Source organism: Prionailurus viverrinus, chromosome B1, assembly GCF_022837055.1.
Source record: "Prionailurus viverrinus isolate Anna chromosome B1, UM_Priviv_1.0, whole genome shotgun sequence".
Lineage (NCBI taxonomy): Eukaryota > Metazoa > Chordata > Mammalia > Carnivora > Felidae > Prionailurus > Prionailurus viverrinus.
This window is the reverse complement of record NC_062564.1, coordinates 103,899,304-103,919,847: the sequence shown is the minus strand read 5'-3', so window position 1 is coordinate 103,919,847 and position 20,544 is coordinate 103,899,304. Positions and strand designations below refer to the sequence as shown.

At 36.5% G+C, this 20,544-nt stretch overlaps 1 protein-coding gene across 4 annotated transcripts in view; it reads right to left on the bottom strand.

Annotated features, from left to right (window-relative positions):
• PRDM5 (PR/SET domain 5) overlaps positions 1–20,544 on the bottom strand; it is a 206,063-nt gene that overhangs the window by 62,118 nt on the left and 123,401 nt on the right. For all 4 annotated transcript variants that reach the window (XM_047857411.1, XM_047857412.1, XM_047857414.1 and 1 more), the window contains 3 exons: positions 17,630–17,723; positions 12,545–12,705; positions 8,173–8,266 (listed from right to left, as the gene is read on the bottom strand). In XM_047857411.1, the coding sequence (XP_047713367.1) occupies positions 8,173–8,266; positions 12,545–12,705; positions 17,630–17,723 (349 nt within the window). The remainder of the gene's footprint in view (positions 1–8,172; positions 8,267–12,544; positions 12,706–17,629; positions 17,724–20,544) is intronic.

The window sequence follows — 20,544 nt, the reverse complement described above, 5'->3', positions numbered from 1 at the left end:
CTTAATGCTCATCACCCATTTAGCCCATCCTCCCACTCAATACCTCCTTCAGCAACCCTCTTCTCTGTATTTAAGAGTCTCTTATGGTTTGCCTCCCTCTCTCTTTTCATCTTATTTTTCCTTCCTTCCTCTATGTTCATTTGTTTTGTTTCTTACATTCCACATATGAATGAAATCATATATTTATCTTTCTCTGACTGACTTATTTCACTTAGCCTAATACACCCTAGTTCCATCCACGTTGCAAATGACAAGATTTCATTCTTTTTGATGGCTGAGTAATATTCCATTGTGTGTGTGTGTGTGTGTGTGTACATGTGTGTATGTGTATGTGTGTATACCACATCTTCTTTATCCATTCATCAGTCAATGGACATTTGGGCTCTTTCCATAATTTGGCTATTGTTGATAATGTTACTATAAATATTGGGGTGCATGTGTCCCTTCAACTCTGTATAAAAGCAACTGCCTTGTACACACCTGCCAGGTATGATCCTTTTCTAATCACCTAATTATGAAGGATGAATGGACTTTACAAGGTGGACACAAGGTTTGTAAAAATAACATTTCAAAGTTAATGGGAAAAAAAACACGAAGTTTTGTCAGACTTCATCCATGCAGTACAGAATGGTGGTAATGGGTAGAGGAGAAGAGAGGGGAGGGAAAACAAGGTGAAGCAAGGACACGACTGGTTGGCTATTTAAGATAATAAAGGATAATATCAATCAAAATGTGAATAAGGGGAGTTTTTAAATGTTTTTTTAAGCACTGTTGACTAAAATGAAAACAGTGACATAAACACTAAGACTCCTCCTGGAACTAACAGGTAGTAATCTAATAGCTAAGTTATCATTGTCTTACAGAATGACCCCATTAATCATGGACAAATAAAATAAGACCTGTTCTAAGAAAATTAATATGAAGGAAACTGCCTTTAATATTACACAAAGCAACACTGTCACTATACTGATAGGAAATGATGAAAGATACCAATTGGGAAACTGGAAGGAAGAAACACAAACAGGAGTCCTGTTTTCCTTCATAAAACTTAATGTTATTTGATGTTATAAAAAAGGAGATTTGGTTTCCCCAAATATTGGTGGACAGTTTCAATATTACAAAAAAAAAATGAAATTGACTCCTTCAACATAATGGGGAAAAAATAAAGACTATTAGCTCTATAAAAATCTTACTGTACATCAATTTCACTGAAAGGCCCAACTATCAATTAATAATCATTTCCTAGAGATAAAAAAGTAATCTGTTCAACTACATGGCATTCTGAAAATATGTATATGTCAAGTATTTTTCCAGAAAACAAAACTATGGAGACAGGAAAAAAGATCAGTGGTTGCCAGTCATCAAGGGTTGGGGGATAAAGAGGTAAAGCACAGAGGATTTTAAGGTAGTGCAAGTGCCTTAAAATAGGATATTTTATGCAATATGCTGTAGGACAGCATACTGATGAACTCATATCATTATACATGTGTCCAAACCCAAAGAATGCACAACACCAGGAGTGAATCCTAATGTGAGCTACAGACTTTGGGTGATTATAATGTGTCAATGTAGGTTCACCAGTTGTTACACACATACCACTCTGGTTGTGGATGTTGATAACAGGAGAAGGTATATATGTGGCAGGGGAGGGAACAGATGGGGAAATCTCTATACCTTCCCTTCATTTCATTGTGAACCTAAAACTGCTCTAAAATAATAAAGGGAAAAAAAATCTGGGAAAATAAATTTAATCATCATTTTCTATGTTACTGCCTGTCATAAAGGTGACTCAGGAGAAAATGAACAGATGCATATGAATGCTAAATGCCCGTGCTCACGCACACGCGCACACACACACACACACACACACACACACACCCCTTCCATTTGACTCTAAAAGATAAAACTCTCAGGTGAGCCTGGGTGGTTCAGTCAGTTAGGCATCTGACTCTTAATTTCGGCTCAGGTCATGATCTCACAGTTGGTGAGCTGGAGCCCAGGGCAGGTCTCTGCACTGACAGTGAGGATGCAGAGTCTAGCCTATATGATATTCTCTCTCCTTCTCTCTCTGCCCCTCCCCCCGCAAGTGTGTGCTCTCTCAAAAATAAACATTTGAAAAATTATTATAAAGGATAAAACTTTCATACTATTATAATATGTGACTCGTAGAATTTCATTCCTCTTCTTTTTTACTGGAGAACTTAATGAATTTGTGTAATTCTTGTGTAATTATAATAACTGGGTAGCAGCCATGTAGCTTTTGTAGTAAAAAAGAAGAGATAACACCAAAATAAAATAGAACTTAAAGTCATAAGATTTGGATCTTACTACCTTGACTGGATAGGTCATTTGCTTCTCTGAATCTTTGCCTCATCTAGAAAGTAAGAATGGTCTTAGAAACCCAGGACACTAGCCATGGAAGGATTAACTCAGATAATATTTGAAAGAGCTTCTCTCCTTCAATAAACTTGATTAAAAACCTGACCCTGATCTGGCCCTAACCTTTAGTTCAGAATCTAGTCATGGAACAAATATGGAAGGTAAGGATAATATCATAATTGAAAAAAGACATTTATATATAGTAAATAATGGGGGTGCCAGGGTGGCTCAGTCAGTGAGCGTCCGACTTCGCCTCAGGTCATGATCTCACAGTTTGTGGGTTAGAGTCCTGTGTCAGGCTTTGGGCTGACAGCTCAGAACCCACTTGGGATTCTCTCTCTCCCTCTCTCTTTGCCTTTCCTCCACTTGCACTCTGGTCTCTCTCTTTCAAAAATAAATAAACATTTAAAAAAGCATATAGTAAACAATGAGAACCCCAAATCTCCACTAGATGAGAGGCTACAAAGAGCAACAGACTATAATATACTACACAATCGTTTGTCATGATTCCAGTTCCTGTAGAGTGAACCTTGTCAAACAAAATGGATAGGGCATTTGTCAGGACCAATTTCCTTTACCTTTCCTAATAAGAATTTTCAAAACTAGGCAATTCCAAGTTAAAAGGAGTCATAGTAAGTTTTTAGTGTTGGTTGGCCAAATATGGTTCTTTATTTCTTCATTTAAGCACTGTAATTTTTTACATATTGGTGAGCTAAATCTTAAACTATGTTGCTAACTATTATTTGTTGTACAATTGTTTCCAACCAATTACATGATGAAGCCATGAGGTAAAGAATGGAAAGGAGAGCAAAGGGCCCAACTTTATATTGAGGTGGGACTGGCTAATAGATTAGGGAATTTAGTGATTAATTCTTTGATTCTAGCATTTCCTGAGGTGACTGCCACAATTTTTATGTTATTTTATGAAAAAGTGATTTTATAGTCAGTTAAATTTAGATTCAAATCCAGGATTTTTCACCATGAAGCCAACATGCTTTCCACTATCCCACAGGAACTGCAATCTATTTGTAGATTCCTTTATTCAAGAGGCATTCACTGAGTTCTTTCTCTATGCCAGGCAGTTCTTTGAATAGTAAACAAATAAGTTATCAGATATGAGCACAGCTCTAAGGGAACAGAGAATCTACAGATGGCTGAAGAAGTATGAGTATTTGGAAGCATGCGGTGTTGACAGCAGTATAAGATAGAGCATGCCAACCTATCTTGGAGGGTAGGGGGTGGTCAGGTAATATATCACAGAGAAAATTACATTTCATTGGAAAGCAAACGAAGCCCAATAAGGGAGCCTGGGATGTCAAATGGGAAAAGAACTGGTAGTTGATGAGTTCCATGAAATAAGGGGCAGTCACTTTGCATAAAGCAAGGGGAAACCACTACCATAACTGGGTAAGCCTCACCATCTCTTTAAGCCTTCTTTGGGAAAGAATACATATATTTTCCACTGTATTGTTTTTTAAAACTTCTAAAAGCCCTGTATGCCAATAGCAAATTTCATGGAATTCCTTTTTCAAGATGACTAGGCATGAAGTGATAAAACTCTGCTTTTTCAGAAGAATCTGAGTTTTCTCTGAGCAGCACTACTATAAGCAACAAAACAAAACAACAGAAAGTCTGTTTATATTTAAAGACTAGAAGTCTTCCTGTTGAAGGAACTAGGCTCTGAGGGAGATGTGAACAAGATGTAAGCTATGAAGCTGGATGTTCTGAACCGCCATCTGTATCCACTCAGTTGTTCTCACTGGAATAAGACACTCCCACTTTTAACTATGAAAATTTTGAAACATGAGGAAAATGGAAAAATCGTATAGTAGGCATTATAGCCCTCACTTAGGTTTTCATGTCACCATATTTGCTTTCTCATTTTTTCCTTTTTAAAACATACAGTTTTTACACTTTTTGCTGGCCCTTTTGAGAATAAGATGCAGAAACCTGTCACACCTTAATAATTTAGCATGAATCTAATAATAGTTGTTACCTGCATAATCATAATGTTAATATACTTTAAATATTTTATTATATAAGAAGCTTAGTATATAAAAATTAGAAAACACAGAAAATCATGAAGAAAATTCAAACTGCCCATGTGTGCAACACAAAGAAATAACCACAGCTAATAATTTAGTATTTAACTCTAGTACCTTTATATAGAAATGTTTTATCCTTACAAAAATACATCATTTTGGTTTTGTAACTTATATTGCTTACTTTTTTCATGTTAACAAATAATATAATATGTAATATTTTTTTATTCCTTACAGAATATTCCAATTTATAGATGTATCATAATTTATTTAACCAATATCTTCAATGTTGGATATGAAGGCTCTATTTCCATTGTTTTTGCTACTATCAACAGCTCTTTAAGGAACGGGACAATATTCTTTTTTTTAACAAAATTTACTGCCTATAATCTCTTTTTTAAACTTAGAAATCAAGCATACTTTGGGTGTATGCCCAACAAGGAAGATAATAATAATTTAAAAAGCCAAGGACAAGTTTTGATAAAGGTATATTAAATTTTGAAAGGTTATCTTGGAGCCCATCATGGTTTAATTTCAAGAAAGAAATTAATGAAACACTAATAGTTCAGAATTCAAAACACTGCCAAAAATAATTTTTCCAACCAAGTTCTCCATTAAACATTTATTAAAAACAAAGGCCAGGTTAATCAGAAACAGAGGGGCCTAAACACGTTTTTTCCCATTGAAAATGCATTTTTCCAAAGGTAATACATTAAGAAAATCCCATGATTATTTATGCCAGACAACATGATAGTAAATTAGCTCCTTATCAATAGTCAATCAAGATTATGTTTGTAAGTTATTAAAGCTTCAGCATATTCAATGATTTAGGATCTTGAAAAACTTGACAGGAAAGGAAAAGCTACTGAACATAAAATTCTCATGATATCCTGTAAGAAGGAAACCTAAGAAAAGGAGAAAATTATACGAAATTATATCAATCACTTGCTTTTTCTGTACAATCAGGACATGGTGCTAAGTCTCTGGCATAATTTTAAGTCCACCTGCCTTCAGTGTGATTCTCTGCTCCTGTCTTTTGCTTCTCTCTTCTTTTCTTTTGGCTGTTCTCTGCTTCTGGTTTGTCCCCAAAACTTCACTTTCCCTAGATACTTCTAAGCAAGAAGACCTCCTCTCTTTAGGGCACCTATTATTCATAGCCATTATGTATACTGTTTGATATGTTCTTGGTTATGGTTTCATTTAATAGTATTTAAGAGGGTACTCTAGGGGCGCCTGGGTGGCTCAGTCGGTTGAGCGTCCAACTTTGGCTCAGGTCATGATCTCACAGCTCGTGAGTTCGAGCCCCGCGTCGGGCTCTGTGCTGACAGCTCAGAGCCTGGAGCCTGCTTCTGCTTCTGTGTCTCCCCCTCTCTCTGCCCCTAACCCACTCGCATTCTGTCTCTGTCTCTGTCAAAAATAAATAAACATTAAAAAAATTAAAAATAAAAGAAGAGGGTACTCTAAGATAACAAATACTACTTTGATATTCTGTGTTTTCGCTTTAGCCAAATTATTTCCAGAATAAGAAATTATGTTCCACTGCTATTCTTTCCTCCACCTATGTATAATAATTGTACTATTGATTCTTTAGCCTATGTAAACTAACATTTCCTCATCCGCAAGACAGTTACTGAGATAGACACTGCACCAGGTGCTGGGAATACACTGATAAAGTCAAATACTATGGTTCTTGAATAGGAATCTTCAGCAATGTAATCTAGCTAAATAGTTTACCACATACAGTTTAACTACTGAAAACCATTAAGATTCATGTACAAGAGTCTGGCTATCAATATTAAGAGTATTTTTTTCAAGTCTTTTCAAGTACTTCTCTACTTAAGAGAGAAAATCCAGACAAGGCTCTTTCAAGAATATTTAATTGTTTAAAGATATTTGCAAATGATATATCCAGTAAGGGAATATACAGAACTCATACAACTAAGACCCAAAGAATAAATAATCCACTAAAAGAAATGTGCAGAGGACCTGAATAGACACTTTTCCAACGAAGACATACAGATGGCCAACAGACACATGACTTCATGCTGAACATCATTAAGCATTAGGGAAGTGTAAATCAAAAACACAAAGAGATAACATCTCACATCATTAAGAATGGCTAGTAACAAAAAAACTAGAAATAACAAATAGTGGTGAGAATGTGGACAAAGGGGGGCCCTAGTACACTGTTGGTGAAAATGTAAATTGAGGAAGCCACTCTTGAAAACCGTATGGAGGTTCCTCAAAAAATTAAAAATACAAGTATCATACAATCCAGTAATTCCACTTCTAGGTATTTACCCAAAGAAAATAAAAACACTAACTCAAAAAGACGTATGCCCCTCTACATTTATTGCAGCTTTATTTATAGGAGCCAAGACATGAAGGCAATATAAGTATCTATTGATAGATAAATGGGATAAAGAAAACACAGTATAAATACATGGTGGAATATTACTTAGCCATAAAAAAGAATGACATCTTGCCATTCACAACAACAGGGATGGATCTAGAGGGTATTATGCTAAGTGAAGTAAATTAGAAAAAGACAAATACCATATTATTTGACTTATTTGTGGGATCTGAAAAACAAAACAAATGAACAAACAAATAAACAAATACTAACAATAGCAACAAAAAGAGAAACAGGCTTACAAATATAGAGAACAAACTAGTGGTTGCCAGAGGAGAAAGCAGTGGGGGGGGGGTGGGAGGGTGAAATAGGTAAAGAAGATTAAGGGGTACAAACTTTCAGTTATAAAATAAGTCATGGGGATGAAAAGTACAGCATAGGGAATATAGTCAATAATATTGTAATAACTTTGTATGGTGACAGATGGTAACTAGACTTATCCTATACTTATGGTGAGCTTTTTGTGATGTGTATAATTATCAAATCACTATGTTATATACATGAAACTAATATTATATGTCAACTATACTTCATTTAAAAATATAAAAAAGAATATTTAGTTGTTTATACAGCCTTCACTAGGGCATAACCCTCCTCCATGGGAGAAATTGCACAAAAAGTCATAAGAAATGAAGACAACTCTTTAGGAAGCAATCCATGACATAATGGATATTATGGTTGCCTCACCTTTTTTCATTAAAATCCTACAGCATTCAAACAATATTCCAAGGACTTTTTGAATTTAAAAAGGCCACATCTGAAGTCAGTTATAGGAAGGAATTTTAAGAGGAGGCCCTGAGCCTTCTATAAAACGTAAAACTGCTATTCCCTATCCCATCCATTAGAATAGAATATAAAGTAAATCACAATTACATCACAACCAAACATTAGCTAAAGTATTTCTATTTCAGATATTTAACTTAGTTTGGGAAAGTAAACTTATTAAAAAAATTTTTTTTAATGTTTATTTATTTTTGACAGAGAGAGAGACAGATCATGAGCAGGTGGGGGCAGAGAGAGAGGGAGACACAGAATCCGAAGCAGGCTCCAGGCTCTAAGCTGTCAGCACAGAGCCCAACGCAGGGCTTGAACTCACAGGCTGCAAGATCATGACCTGAGCCGAGTCGGATGCTCAACCAACTGAGCCACCCAGGTGCCCCGGGAAAGTAAACTTATTTAAAATTTTCCGAGAGTAAGGAACTGGATTCTATAAAATTTTAAAGCAGAGAAAACGGCTAAGATTAGTTATTAATTGGGGATATAATATTACAATATTCCTTGTCTTAAAAGAATTGTATTTCTTTAAGCTGTTTTTATTACCAATTATAATCTACATACCTGTGTGGCTACGGATATGAACTCTCAGTGTACCACTGCTGGCAAATTTCTGGCCACAATATGGGCAGATTTTCTCCTTTTCTCCAGTATGGGTCTAAAGCGAAAGGAATAAAAAGAGTTAAGGATAAATATAAAGAATTAGGTAAAAATGATGAAATGCCTCTGACAATGGTAAATCCTTTTTTTCCAGGATTACGTTTCATTAAAATGATTTAATATCACAATGAGATTTTAAACAATTTATCATGGGTGTTCCCACTGCTTCAAAAAAAAAAAAAAAAAAACAGAAACCAAACTTTAGAATCATGCATTAGTGCTAATTTGAAAATAATTCTACAGTTTACTTTTTAAGCCTTCATGGAGCCCCCAAGTAAAAATGATTAAGTTATACAAAACCAGTATATGCTGGTAAAACCACATAATCAAAATGGGGTTACGGCTGCCCTTGACTGCTGCCAAGAAATACTTCCTTAGAAGCATTTTTCACATTCTTTGTGTGTATTTAGCTCTTGAGGACAAAATTAATCTCAATAAACTAATCTGTTACTTGCATTATGCTTGTCTGACTGGATTCATTTTACTGCAAAGCAAAAAGAAATATAAATCTGGTTTGATCTTTAAATCAGCAGGTGTTAATTGAGCAGTTTGAAAGAACATCCTGGCTCTCAACATACCTTTAATCTTGGCATAAAAACAATCATACAAAGAAAGATGAATATGTATCATCAAAAGTGAATTTTGACAGAATGTTAGAGAGTTCAAAGAAAAGAGTGACCTCTCCAAAAAGAGGAGGCAGATGGAGCTTTTAAAACTTGTCTCACAATCTCATCAGGATACCAGCTATTCTACCAACATCAAAAAGATTGTTCCAATAATTGAGGGGTCAGAGCTACTTTCAAGTCCCATTATTTTTTAAACTTAGGAGAAGGGACAAAGAAGGGAGAAGGAGGAAATTACTTCGGATATCTGCACATTCTCAATGAAACTATTTTTTTTTTAATTTCAATGATGACGTACAAACCAATAAAAGCAGACAGTGGATCACCTGGGTTACCACCATAAAACAGAGTTTCCAGGACTTGTGTTTGTATTAGTTTTTGTGCAAATTACTGGCACATATTATTATTATTATTTGAATTGCCATGGGCTAATATAAAAAGAATAGGAAAGGTTTTTGAAAAATGGGGGCATCTTTGGGGTTCCTGAGTAGCTCAGTTGGTTAAATGTCCAACTTAGGCTCAGGTCATGATCTCACAGCTCATGAATTCAAGCCCCATATTGGGCTCTGTGCTGACAGCTCAGAGCCTAGAGCCTGCTTCGGATTCTGTGTTTCTGTCTCTCTCTGTCCCTCCCCTGCTCACATTCTTTCTCTCTCTCTTTCAAAAATAAACAAACATTGAAATTTTTTTTTAAAAATGGGGGTGTCTGAGTGGCTCAGTCGGTTAGGTGTCTGACTTCGGCTCAGGTCATGATCTCTCAGTTCATGGGTTCAAGCCCCACAGCGGGCTCTGTGCTGATACCTCAGAGCCTGGAGCCTGCTTCAGATTCTGTGTTTCCCTCTCTCTCCCTCTCTCTCTCTCTCTCTCTGTTTCTTCCCCAGTTGTGCTCTATCCCTCTCTCAAAAATAAATAAACATTAAAAATATTTTTTTTAATGATGTGTTACCAGAAGGGACACACTGCCTGGGATTGAAAAAGGGGTAGGGCAGTTACCTCATCACCTGATAATCTCAAAAGAGCACCAAATGTAGCAAAACATTCTCATCTTCCATATTAAATTAATTGCTCACTTTAAAATAATTAGTTTCATAGCCTTATTGATATGTAATTTGAAATTTTTCATATTTGAATTATAATCTATATTTGTATATCAACTATTGTATATGTAATTTTTTTTAATTTATTTTTTATTTTTTATTTTTTTGGGACAGAGAGAGACAGAGCATGAACGGGGGAGGGGCAGAGAGAGAGGGAGACACAGAATCGGAAACAGGCTCCAGGCTCTGAGCCATCAGCCCAGAGCCCGACGCGGGGCTCGAACTCACAGACCGTGAGATCGTGACCTGGCTGAAGTCGGACGCTTAACTGACTGCGCCACCCAGGCGCCCCTTGTATATGTAATTTTTAAAGAGCTATAAACTAAATACCTTAGTCAACATCAGTGTCTTTTTAAATATTTTTCCACCGAAAATTATTTATATTATAATCAAGTTTGAGAAATACAGTCTAACCAACTGCCATACTAGCCAATGACACCAGCTACCACAGACATCTCCTTGATTCTCCATTTGGCAGGCACTTAACTTTCCATTTTCACTACAACTTCTTACACAAAACAGTTATACATTCTTCAGAGTAAGAGCTGTTACTCCCATGGTTCACATTATGGCTCATTTTAAAGGAAATGGTATAACATTTTAACATATAGCAGACCTATATTCTTCTCGTTCCCTGACAGAGGAGCAAAATACAACAATTTTTTCTTGATTAGTGTAAGGTTGTTTAGATATTGTATTCATCTATTATTACAACATTGGATTATTCCAAGCAGGCAACTACCAATTTATTTATAGTATCTTATAAAATCCACAGAACTCCTCTTGCTGCTACATAAGTATTTCATTGTTCATTTATATAACCTAAGTTACTTGTCAGTGGTATAAGTTTCAAACTAAACAACATTAAGTCAATATTAATGAAAAAAATTAAAATGTTCCTTTGGTTTAATTAAACAATATATCTTATTAGGAACAGAATTTTGTTAAATCGTTTAATTTTTTTTTAATTTTTTTAAACATTTATTTATTATTGAGAAACAGAGAGAGACAGAGCATGAGCATGGGAGGAGAAGAAAGAGGGGGAGACACAGAATCCAAAGCAGGCTCCAGGCTCTGAGCTGTCAGCACAGAGCCTGATGCGGGGCTTGAACCCAAGAACTGTGAGATCATGACCTGAGCCAAAGTTGGACGCTTAACTGACTGAGCCACTCAGGTGCCCCTAATTTTTTTTTAATATTTGTTTTTGAGACAGCAAGAGACAGAGCATGAGTGGGGGAAGGGCAAAGAATGAGGGAGACACAATATCCAAAGCAGGCTCTAGGCTCTGAGCACAGACAACACTGATGTGGGGCTCTAACTCTCAGACCATGAGATCATGACCTGAGTCGAAGTAAGATGCTTAATCAACTGAGCCACCCAGGTGCCAGTGGTTAGCTGGTTTTAAAAGACATTTAAGATACAATACTAAAATATGTTAAATACAGATAAAAAGGCATGGAAACAGGCCACTATGTGAACAATACTGGATGAATGTACCAGACAAAAATGAACAATGCTCTCCAAAATGTACTCGATGATAATCTGTGATCACAAACTGTATCTCTCTTGAAAACTATTTTTTCCCACATTTATTAAAACACAATACAAATTTATTAAATTCATGCAAAAAAGTAATTCAAGCAAAGATAGTTAAAAGGTTATCTTATTCAGAAATTCAAAAAAGAGGACAATATCATTATTACTGAATACTAAAGAAACAGGAAAAGAAAGTTCCTCAAGTGAGTGCTTTTGAAACAGCTATATTGAGGATAGGTACCAAAATAAAAGTCACACTGAAGCATGAGTCACTTCCTCACATTCACTCAGAGTACACGCTAAATAGCAGAACCTATTACACTTCAGACTCATTTCTAATGTCAACATTAAAAACTGTAACTGTGTTTGGTACACTATGAATATTGCTATTTTTGAAAATATACTTAAAGTATACTTATAAAACAAATAAAAGTAACCTTGTGATTTGCTTAAGGTAATAAGCATCATATAAAAAAGATAACCTCCAAATCACCATAAGAACATCATTTTATTTGAGTTAAGTAAATTCTTATCAAGTCCCTCTTCTGTACCAGGAACTTCCCTAGATCCCAGAGATGCAAGATGAAAAAGAACCATTCCAGTCCTGGAAGAGCTCAGTCTAATAACTTGTAAATAAATATCTGAATTAGCTTTGAAAAATAAAATTATGGCACTACTCATTTAAAAAAAACCCTATGTTCATCCAAAAATGTACAAAAATTGACAAGTTTCCACTCATCGAGTATTTTGTATGACCCATGTATCACCATAGCTCAGGGCAGTGCAGAATCCATACCTAAATCTAGGTTCACCTTCATACAAATTTATATAACTCTTCTGAAAAAGTAAATAGAACAGACAGTTTCTGAAGAGCTCATATAAATCATGCATCCCTTATGTGTCATTTTGAGTCATATATTGATTAATTAATATTAAATTGATTATCACATAATAATGAGCATACATGCCCATATAGCTTAAATATGTAATCCATTCAACTCAGGGAAGGCTTCTACTTACTTTCTTGTGACTTCTAAGCACTGAGGGTGTAACAAATGCCTTATTACATAGCTCACATCTGTATTTCTTGTGTCTTTCATGGACCACCTGGACATGAACATTTAAAGTATCCTTCCTTTTAAAGGTAGCATCACAGTGATGGCATTTGAAAGTCCTCTCACCTTAGAAACGAAACAGTCAAATAAGAGAAACATCAGATGAGCAGGGTGTTGTTAACTGCCTCTCAGAGGTACCAGATTTAGTGTTGTTTTCTTCAAAAACTTAGCTGTATTACTAACAATTTATCATAACCAGAAAAGGTAGTTTTTTATGAAATATTTTGATTCCATATATGCTAATTCACTGTGTGACCAGTGGGAAGTCCTTTAACTTTCTTAGGTTCTCAGTCTCTTTAATTGGAAAATGTGGAGACTGAAATAGCGAATTTTCTAAAGGTACCATGAACTTTCTTTAAAGGTAGGTATTTCTAGAGCAGGGGCTCAGGTTTGAGGCAAGTAGGTTCTTGTGGTGACAAAAGGCTTCTGTCAGGCTAAAGAGATAAGGTACCTTTGTCCCTCACTCCCACCACAACCTTTGTGGCCTTTTTAGGGGACAGGGCACAGGTCAAACAGGGTCATGGGTAGCAAGCTGGGGCGGGACGCCCCTGAGGGCACACAGAAATGGGTCAGAGCCAGCTCCCTTCCAGGACAGGAGAGGGCTACAACACCCCTTCCTTTGTCAGCACTGTCCCAGGAACCTGGACTACAGTCTCCCTAACACAGGTCCTTGGTCTGCTGTGAAACACCTGGGAAAGGTTTCAACTCCCAGGTTCTCAGACAGTTTGGGGGGCTGCCTCTCAGAGAGCCAGTTGGAATGGAGCAACTCTCCTTTCCTAGAGCCCCTGGGTACCTGTGAGCGTTTTCACCTTCTTCTTATTCTGGAGCCTAGGCCGGCAGGGAAAGCAACTCCAGAAACTATGTTTAGGGGCATATGGTATTTTTTAAACTTTCATATAATGCTCTCTGTCCTTGTAGGTCTTCATAACAAACATGTCAAACTCTAGTGGCCTACTTTAAGTACATTTTCAGTGATCTATGTGCACAATTAGAGACAGTTTTATCTCTCAGAAAGTTACAAAATTTGAATAGCACATAGTTATACAAATAAGACAGACTAGAAGTTGAATATATTTTCCCTTTGTAGAGAACAACTGTATTAGCACAGAGTCACATATTATGTTCAACTATGAGACAAAATATACAGGTAACTTACTACATCGAAATAAGAGATTACCTCAATTTGAACTAAACTCTTATATAAAACTTCCCTCCATTATAACTAGCATAAATTTAGAAATGTGAAGATCCTATTATTTCTTCATACCAAATTTAAGGAAGGAGGGACAAAAAGAAGGAAAAGAGAAAAAAAAAGAAAAAGACAAATTATCCTTTTCAAACAGAATTATAGCTCTTTATGTTAAAACCTCTGATAGTCTTGTTAAAATCTAATGCTTGGTACAGTCACATCCAAACCATGCATGAATTGTGTAGATTCTTAAAGCTCTGTTTATGTTACCTTTGTGAATTTTTGTTGCTGGGTGCTATTATTGTAACCTAGTTTGTCTTTATATATCTTCTATATTAAATTTATTTAAATACTTCATTTATAACCAGTGAGAGTAAAAGAAAATATCAACTGACATAAGATCATAAATAATAGCAAATCAACTCAGGAATAAAAAGAAATTTTAAAAAAACATACCAAAAAAAAAAACAAAACAAAGCAATCCTCCAAGATTTCTCCTTCAAAGCATATTTATTAAACTATCACATGAACAAAATATTGATTCCAGAGTGCCTGGGTGGCTCAGTCAGTTAAGCGTCTGACTTGGGCTGAAGTCATGATCTGGTGGTTCGTGAGTTTGAGCCACACATTGGCCTTTGTGCTGACAGCTCAGAGCCTGGCACCTGCTTCAGATTCTGTGTCTTCCTCTCTGTCTCTGCCCCTCCTACTACTTGTGTTCTCTATCTCATCTACTCTCTCAAAAAATAATAAAAAAATTTTTTAATGTAAAATTAAAAAATACATATATTGATTCCTATGCCAAAACCTCATCAAGCTATACCAAGGGAGCTCTTACCTTTCTTCTTTCACATTTTAATTCCAGATTTTTTTGTTATAAACTTACCAGAATTTTAAAAATTCTGATGAGATTTTATCTGATGTTATCAGATTTCTTTGCCTTAAAGAAATAAAGCTATGATTAAAGATAGGATTTTCCCTATCTTAAAACCAAGAAGGTAGCTATCAAGCTGTTTTTTGGTTTTCAGTGCGTTAGAAAATAGCAATAATTTCCAAAATAATAATTACAAGTTATTCTTTACATTTTGAGCCAGAAGGCTGATATAAGTTTCTTTAAAAAAATTTTTTTTAATGTTTATCTATTTTTGAGAGAGAGAGAGAGAGAGAGACAGCACGAGCAGGGGAGAGGCAGAGAGAGAAGGAGACACAGAATCTAAAGCAAGGACCCAGGCTCTGAGCTCTGAGCACAGAGCCCAACATGGGGCTCGAACTCACAAACCGTGAGATCATGATCTGAGCCAAAGTCAGATGCTTAAACAACTGAGCCACCCAGGTGCCCCTGCTGATATAAGTTTCTATGGTGATCTTCATGTTTTGAGTTAAACAGGTTTTAATTTTCATATTGTGCAAGATCACCTTTCATATTTTGTCCCATTTTGCCCACTTCTGGTTTTCTCCATCCTCACTGGTCTTATCTGATATTTAACTTTACCTGCAATAGCCTACTTACACAATTACAAAACTGATTTCCCAGTCTTGGTACAGCATCATAAAGCCTTTGATTAATGTGCTGATCAACATTATATTAAATACAGAATGTGCAAGCACAGTCTACACTTGCCACTTCAATCCCATGTCTCAGGTTTATGAGAACCGATCAGCTGAAATCGAAAGTAATAGATGCCTTATATTAAAAACTCCTTGCTGTTATTGAAAATTTTATTTACCCAAGGAAAAATTTCCTGAGCATAAGGATAAATTTGACCACAGAAGTGTTTTTTTAATGTTTATTTATTTTTGAAAGAGAGAGAGAGAGAGAGAGAGAGAGAGAGTGAGCAGGGGAAGGGCAGAGAGAAAGGGAGACACAAAATTCAAACCAGGCTCCAGGCTCTGAGCTGTCAGCACAGAGCCCAACATGGAGCTCAAACTCACAAGCCGGGAGATCATGACCTGAGCCGAAGTCAGAGGCTTAACTGACTGAACCACCCAGGCACTCCCTACAGAAGTCTTAATAGTATGAATGAGGTTCCCTTGTCTCAATCCCCACTCTAAATCCATTCACCTCAGGGGCGCCTGGGTGGCTCAGTCAGTGAAGCATCTGACTCTTGAATTTGGCTCAGGTCATGATCTCACATTGTCTGAGATGAAGCCCCATGTCAGGCTCTGTGCAGGGAGCCTGCTTGGGATTCTCTCTCTCTCTACCCCTCACCCACTCGTATGCAGTCACTCTCTCCATCAAAACAAACAAACAAACAAACAAACATTTAAAAACTAAAAGTAAACTAAACTAAACTAAAACAAAATCCATTCACTTCACAATGATTGTTTTTCTTAGTCAAATGACAGTGAAATGGAATGAAAATATGCTACATGACAAATTTTATTCCTTAAATGCATGGCTGTCCTTAGTAAGAAAATAAAAAGTGGTGTTAACAAATTCTCCAGAACTGTAACGTAAAATGCAGAACGGCACAAGACCACAACACTCTTTTCTGTAGGAAAAGATGTACCGCTCAGTATTTTAAAAAACTTTAATATCTTTGTTATTTTGAATTTTAGATACATCTACTCAATCAGAGAAAATGTCTTCCAAGATACTATCTTATCTCTAATGTTGTCATAACTGATTAATTGTTTTGCTTTCCTCAGACATATTAAAAATTTAATCAGCAGTAGTAACTTTGTTTCAGAAGATGTTCTACTGATTAAACAACTCAAAAGCAATAAATACAAATATTACTTATGTTATGCCATTTTTCTTTAATTTTAGGTACAGTAACATAGCAAATGTCTAGTTACTTCAATATCTGAACACAGAACCCACTTTAAAACTCAATTTAGTTGGGGCGCCTGGGTGGCTTGGTTGGTTAAGCGTCCGACTTCAGCTCAGGTCATGATCTCACGGTCCGTGAGTTCGAGCCCCGCGTCGGGCTCTGTGCTGACAGCTCAGAGCCTGGAGCCTGTTTCAGATTCTGTGACTCCCTCTCTCTCTGCCCCTCCCCTATTCATGCTCTGTCTCTCTCTGTCTCAAAAATAAATAAACGTTTAAAAAAAAAATTAAAAAAAAAAACCTCAACTTAGCAATAACATTTTCTCTGAAATAAAGTGCTGTAATAAAGTGTCCTTCAGCGATGTGAGTACAAAAGGTTTAGTATTCTAAAAATAGCTCTGAGTGGAACTGCCTTACCAGTTTGCTTGGTATGCATGTGTATAACTTAACCCCAAGGAAAAGCAGTGCTCCTGCTAAAAGAAGTAAGAAGTCAGAGGCAGCGTAGAGAGAAGTAGGAAAAGCACGTGACTATTGGAACCCATATGCGACCTCCAGATGCATTTGTCACCGTGTTTCTCTGAGTCTCATTTTTCTCTGCTCCCCAACAATCAACAGGTTACATTCGATTTGTATTTTGGTCCTTTCCAACTTTAAAAGAGTCCGTGAGCTAATAAAATCATGCCAGACATTCGCATGTTTTAAAGGGTCAGACACGTTTCCTTAATCATTGTATTTGAAAGGGAACAAGAATGTCTATTTCAGAACAAATTTCAAAGATACCTTGCCGAACATAAGAAACGATTTTATGTACAAACTTTATATAGTGGGAAGAAATGACACAAATAAAATGTCTCATAAAATGATTTAATGTGGAAAAATAAAGCAAGGATAAAGGAAGGAGAGCTGAAAGGCAGAATTACCAGCCTTTTAAACTACACATGGGTCCACTTCTGTGATGCCTACATTCTCAAAAGTTGTAAGGGCAAAGTTTGAGAGAATTCATTTTGTCCTCAACTGCTTGTATTTTGACTTACTGTTATGTATGAGAAGGTGTCTCTGCAAAGAAAATGGGGTCCGGAACAAAGCTTTACATTCCTCACACTGGAATGGTCTCTCTTCAGAATGGGTCTGCACATGAAAGAAACTGTGAGTTAGGAGGATCTAGAATCATCTAGTCATGACAATAACTGTGAGCCTATATCCATGGTATGAAAGAGAAAGGGTAGGTAGACAATATCTTGTTTCTTCTGGTGATGTTCTTTCAACATAAAATTGTAAACACAAATTTGCTACATGCATGGTAAAAAAACAACTGTATTTTTAAATTCGCACATTAATTATCAATTTGATAAATAATAAGGGAAATTGGGGCACCTGGGTGACTCAGTCAGTCAAGGTCTGACTCTTGGTTTTGGCTCAGATCATGATCCCAGAGTCATAGGATTGAGTCCTCATTTGGCTGTGCTCTGCGCATGGAGCCTGCTTGGGATTCTCTCTCTTTCTCTCTCTTTCCCTCTCTCTCTCTCTCTCTCTTTCTCTCTCTCTCTCCCTCCCTCTGTCCCTCTCCCCTTGCTTGCAGGGAAATTGCATCCATCATTTATTTTGTGCCCAGTCTATGCTATGTACTTCATGCTGCTATGGGACAGTCCTACTTTACACACTGGGGATACAGCAGTAAAAACAAAAGATGAAGTCCCTGCTATCATGGAGCTCTTACACTAGCTGGGAGAGTACAATTAACAAATGATCAAATATGAAATACATATTATAGAGAGAAAGAAAGAAAGAAAGAAAAAAGAAAGAAAGAAAGAAAGAAAGAAAGAAAGAAAGAAAGAGGACAGCGAAAGTTTCAAAGAATGGGGTAGCAATTTTGACCACTGGTCAAAGAAATTACAGCCAAGAAGGCGACTTGAGAGAAAACCTAATGGAAGTGAGGGAGCAAGAGCAAGCCTCCCTCTGAGTGATCTGGGCAGAAAACACCATGGAGGCCAGTGTGGTTGGAGCAGGTGGAAAAGGCATGGAAAGGGAGACGGGGTCAGAAAAAATGGGGAAATAATGGGAAAGAGAAGCAAATCATGTTGGGCCTGGTTGGCCACTGCAGGAGTTTTGTCTTTTACTGAGAGAGAGAAAAAAATCTCAAATGAGTTTTGAGCAGATAAGTGGCATGATTCACCTGACATTTAATAGGATGCTAAGGTGGCTGTGTTGAGAAGGGGATATATATAGGAGGACAAGGAAAAGCAGAGGAACCAGAGAAGAAAGAGCAATCAACCAAGCAGGAAATAATTAAGACCTATGTCATGGTGGTAGCCACCAATGTAAAGAGAAGCAGTAGGCTTCTGGATGTATTATAAAAGTTAACAGGTTTTGTGGAGAGACTTGGATTGGAAGCATGAGACACAGAAAAGAAGAATCAAATGTGCCTCCAAGATTGTGACCAAAGCAATGGTAGGATGAATCAGCCATTTACTAATATGTGAGACGGCAAGCCAAGAAACAAGTTTGAGTTAAAGATAAGAGGTTCAGTTTGGGGTAAGTTCAAAGGACTATTAAAAGATGTCTAGTAGATAGTGGAATATTTCAAGTCTGGATTATAGTGTGTAAAATTTGGGGATGTCAGGTTATATAGTGTTAATATTTAAAGCCTCATGAATACAATGAGAGAATAAAAATTAAAAAAAAAAACATCATCTGTAGTATATCAGATTGGCAAAGGTGAAGAAAATGGATATTATTCATTGTTGACTAAAAGGTAAGAACAAGCGCCCTCATGTCTTGTAACTGGAAATATCAATTTTCTGAGTGGCAAAAGTGGCGCTATTTACCAAAACGGCAAATGCACGTACTCTGACTAACCAACTGCGTTTCCAGAAATATATGACAAATTTTACATAAACAAAAACTTTTTAAAAAGCCTCCTAAATGGCCACTGACATTCGGTCAACTAATTCTGTGTGGCTATTATATGTTTATTTTGATATGGAAACCCCCCATAACATATTTTGATGTCAAAAGCACAATGCAAAACGTTATACGTAGAATATCATACATTGCGAATACACGCACATGTAGAATGGGGGGTAGAAAATGTCCTACAAAATACTGAGGAGGGTTCTCATAGTAGAGAGTGGTATTTGACAGAGTTTTCGTTGTCTTCTTTATACCTTACTTTGATATTTTAATTTTCTACAAAGAGTAAATAATATTGTTACGAAAAGAAACTCCTTTGTTTTTAGAGCATACATATTGGAACAAAGGGTTGCTTTACTCTTCCAAAAATATGGCATTCCACCCTAAGCAATTCTCTCTCTTTTTCTAAATCTAGGACAAAACAACATGTGTGTGGACAGGATTTAGTGACCTGAATATGAAATAATGGGACAGCATAATGCCTTATACCTATATTAACCAAACCAAAGCCACAACATCTAAATATGGCCTGAAGTCAAGAGTTATTTTAAGCAGTAAGCTGTTAGTGCATAGCCAGGTGAACAAATATTTCTGTCAAAAAGATATCGATACCACCAGCTGAGTTGCTACGGCATGACTTGTCAAAGTCTCAGCAGAGAACCCATGCATTCAAACTCATTTAAGTAAGGCGGCAGTGAAATGCTTGCCTCTTGTGAATAGACAACCTCTGTCTCCAAGACATAAAATACTTTACAAGTACTAAATAAAATCAAGCTTCTTAAATGGTGTCTTGTCCTTCAATTTTTCATCTCTAACGGGTGTCAAACTTTTCACTGACTTATTAATTGTATTATCTTTCAGCTGTAGAATATTCCCCCACTTAAATGCCAAGTCACCGATGACACCAGTATCTGCTGATACAATAAATGAACTAGTCCATGAACTAGTATTACAAAATACACTTTTATGCACCAAGTCTGATTATTGTTACAGATGGAGAAAATACGTTAAGAAAATGCATTGCACTATTTACAGCACC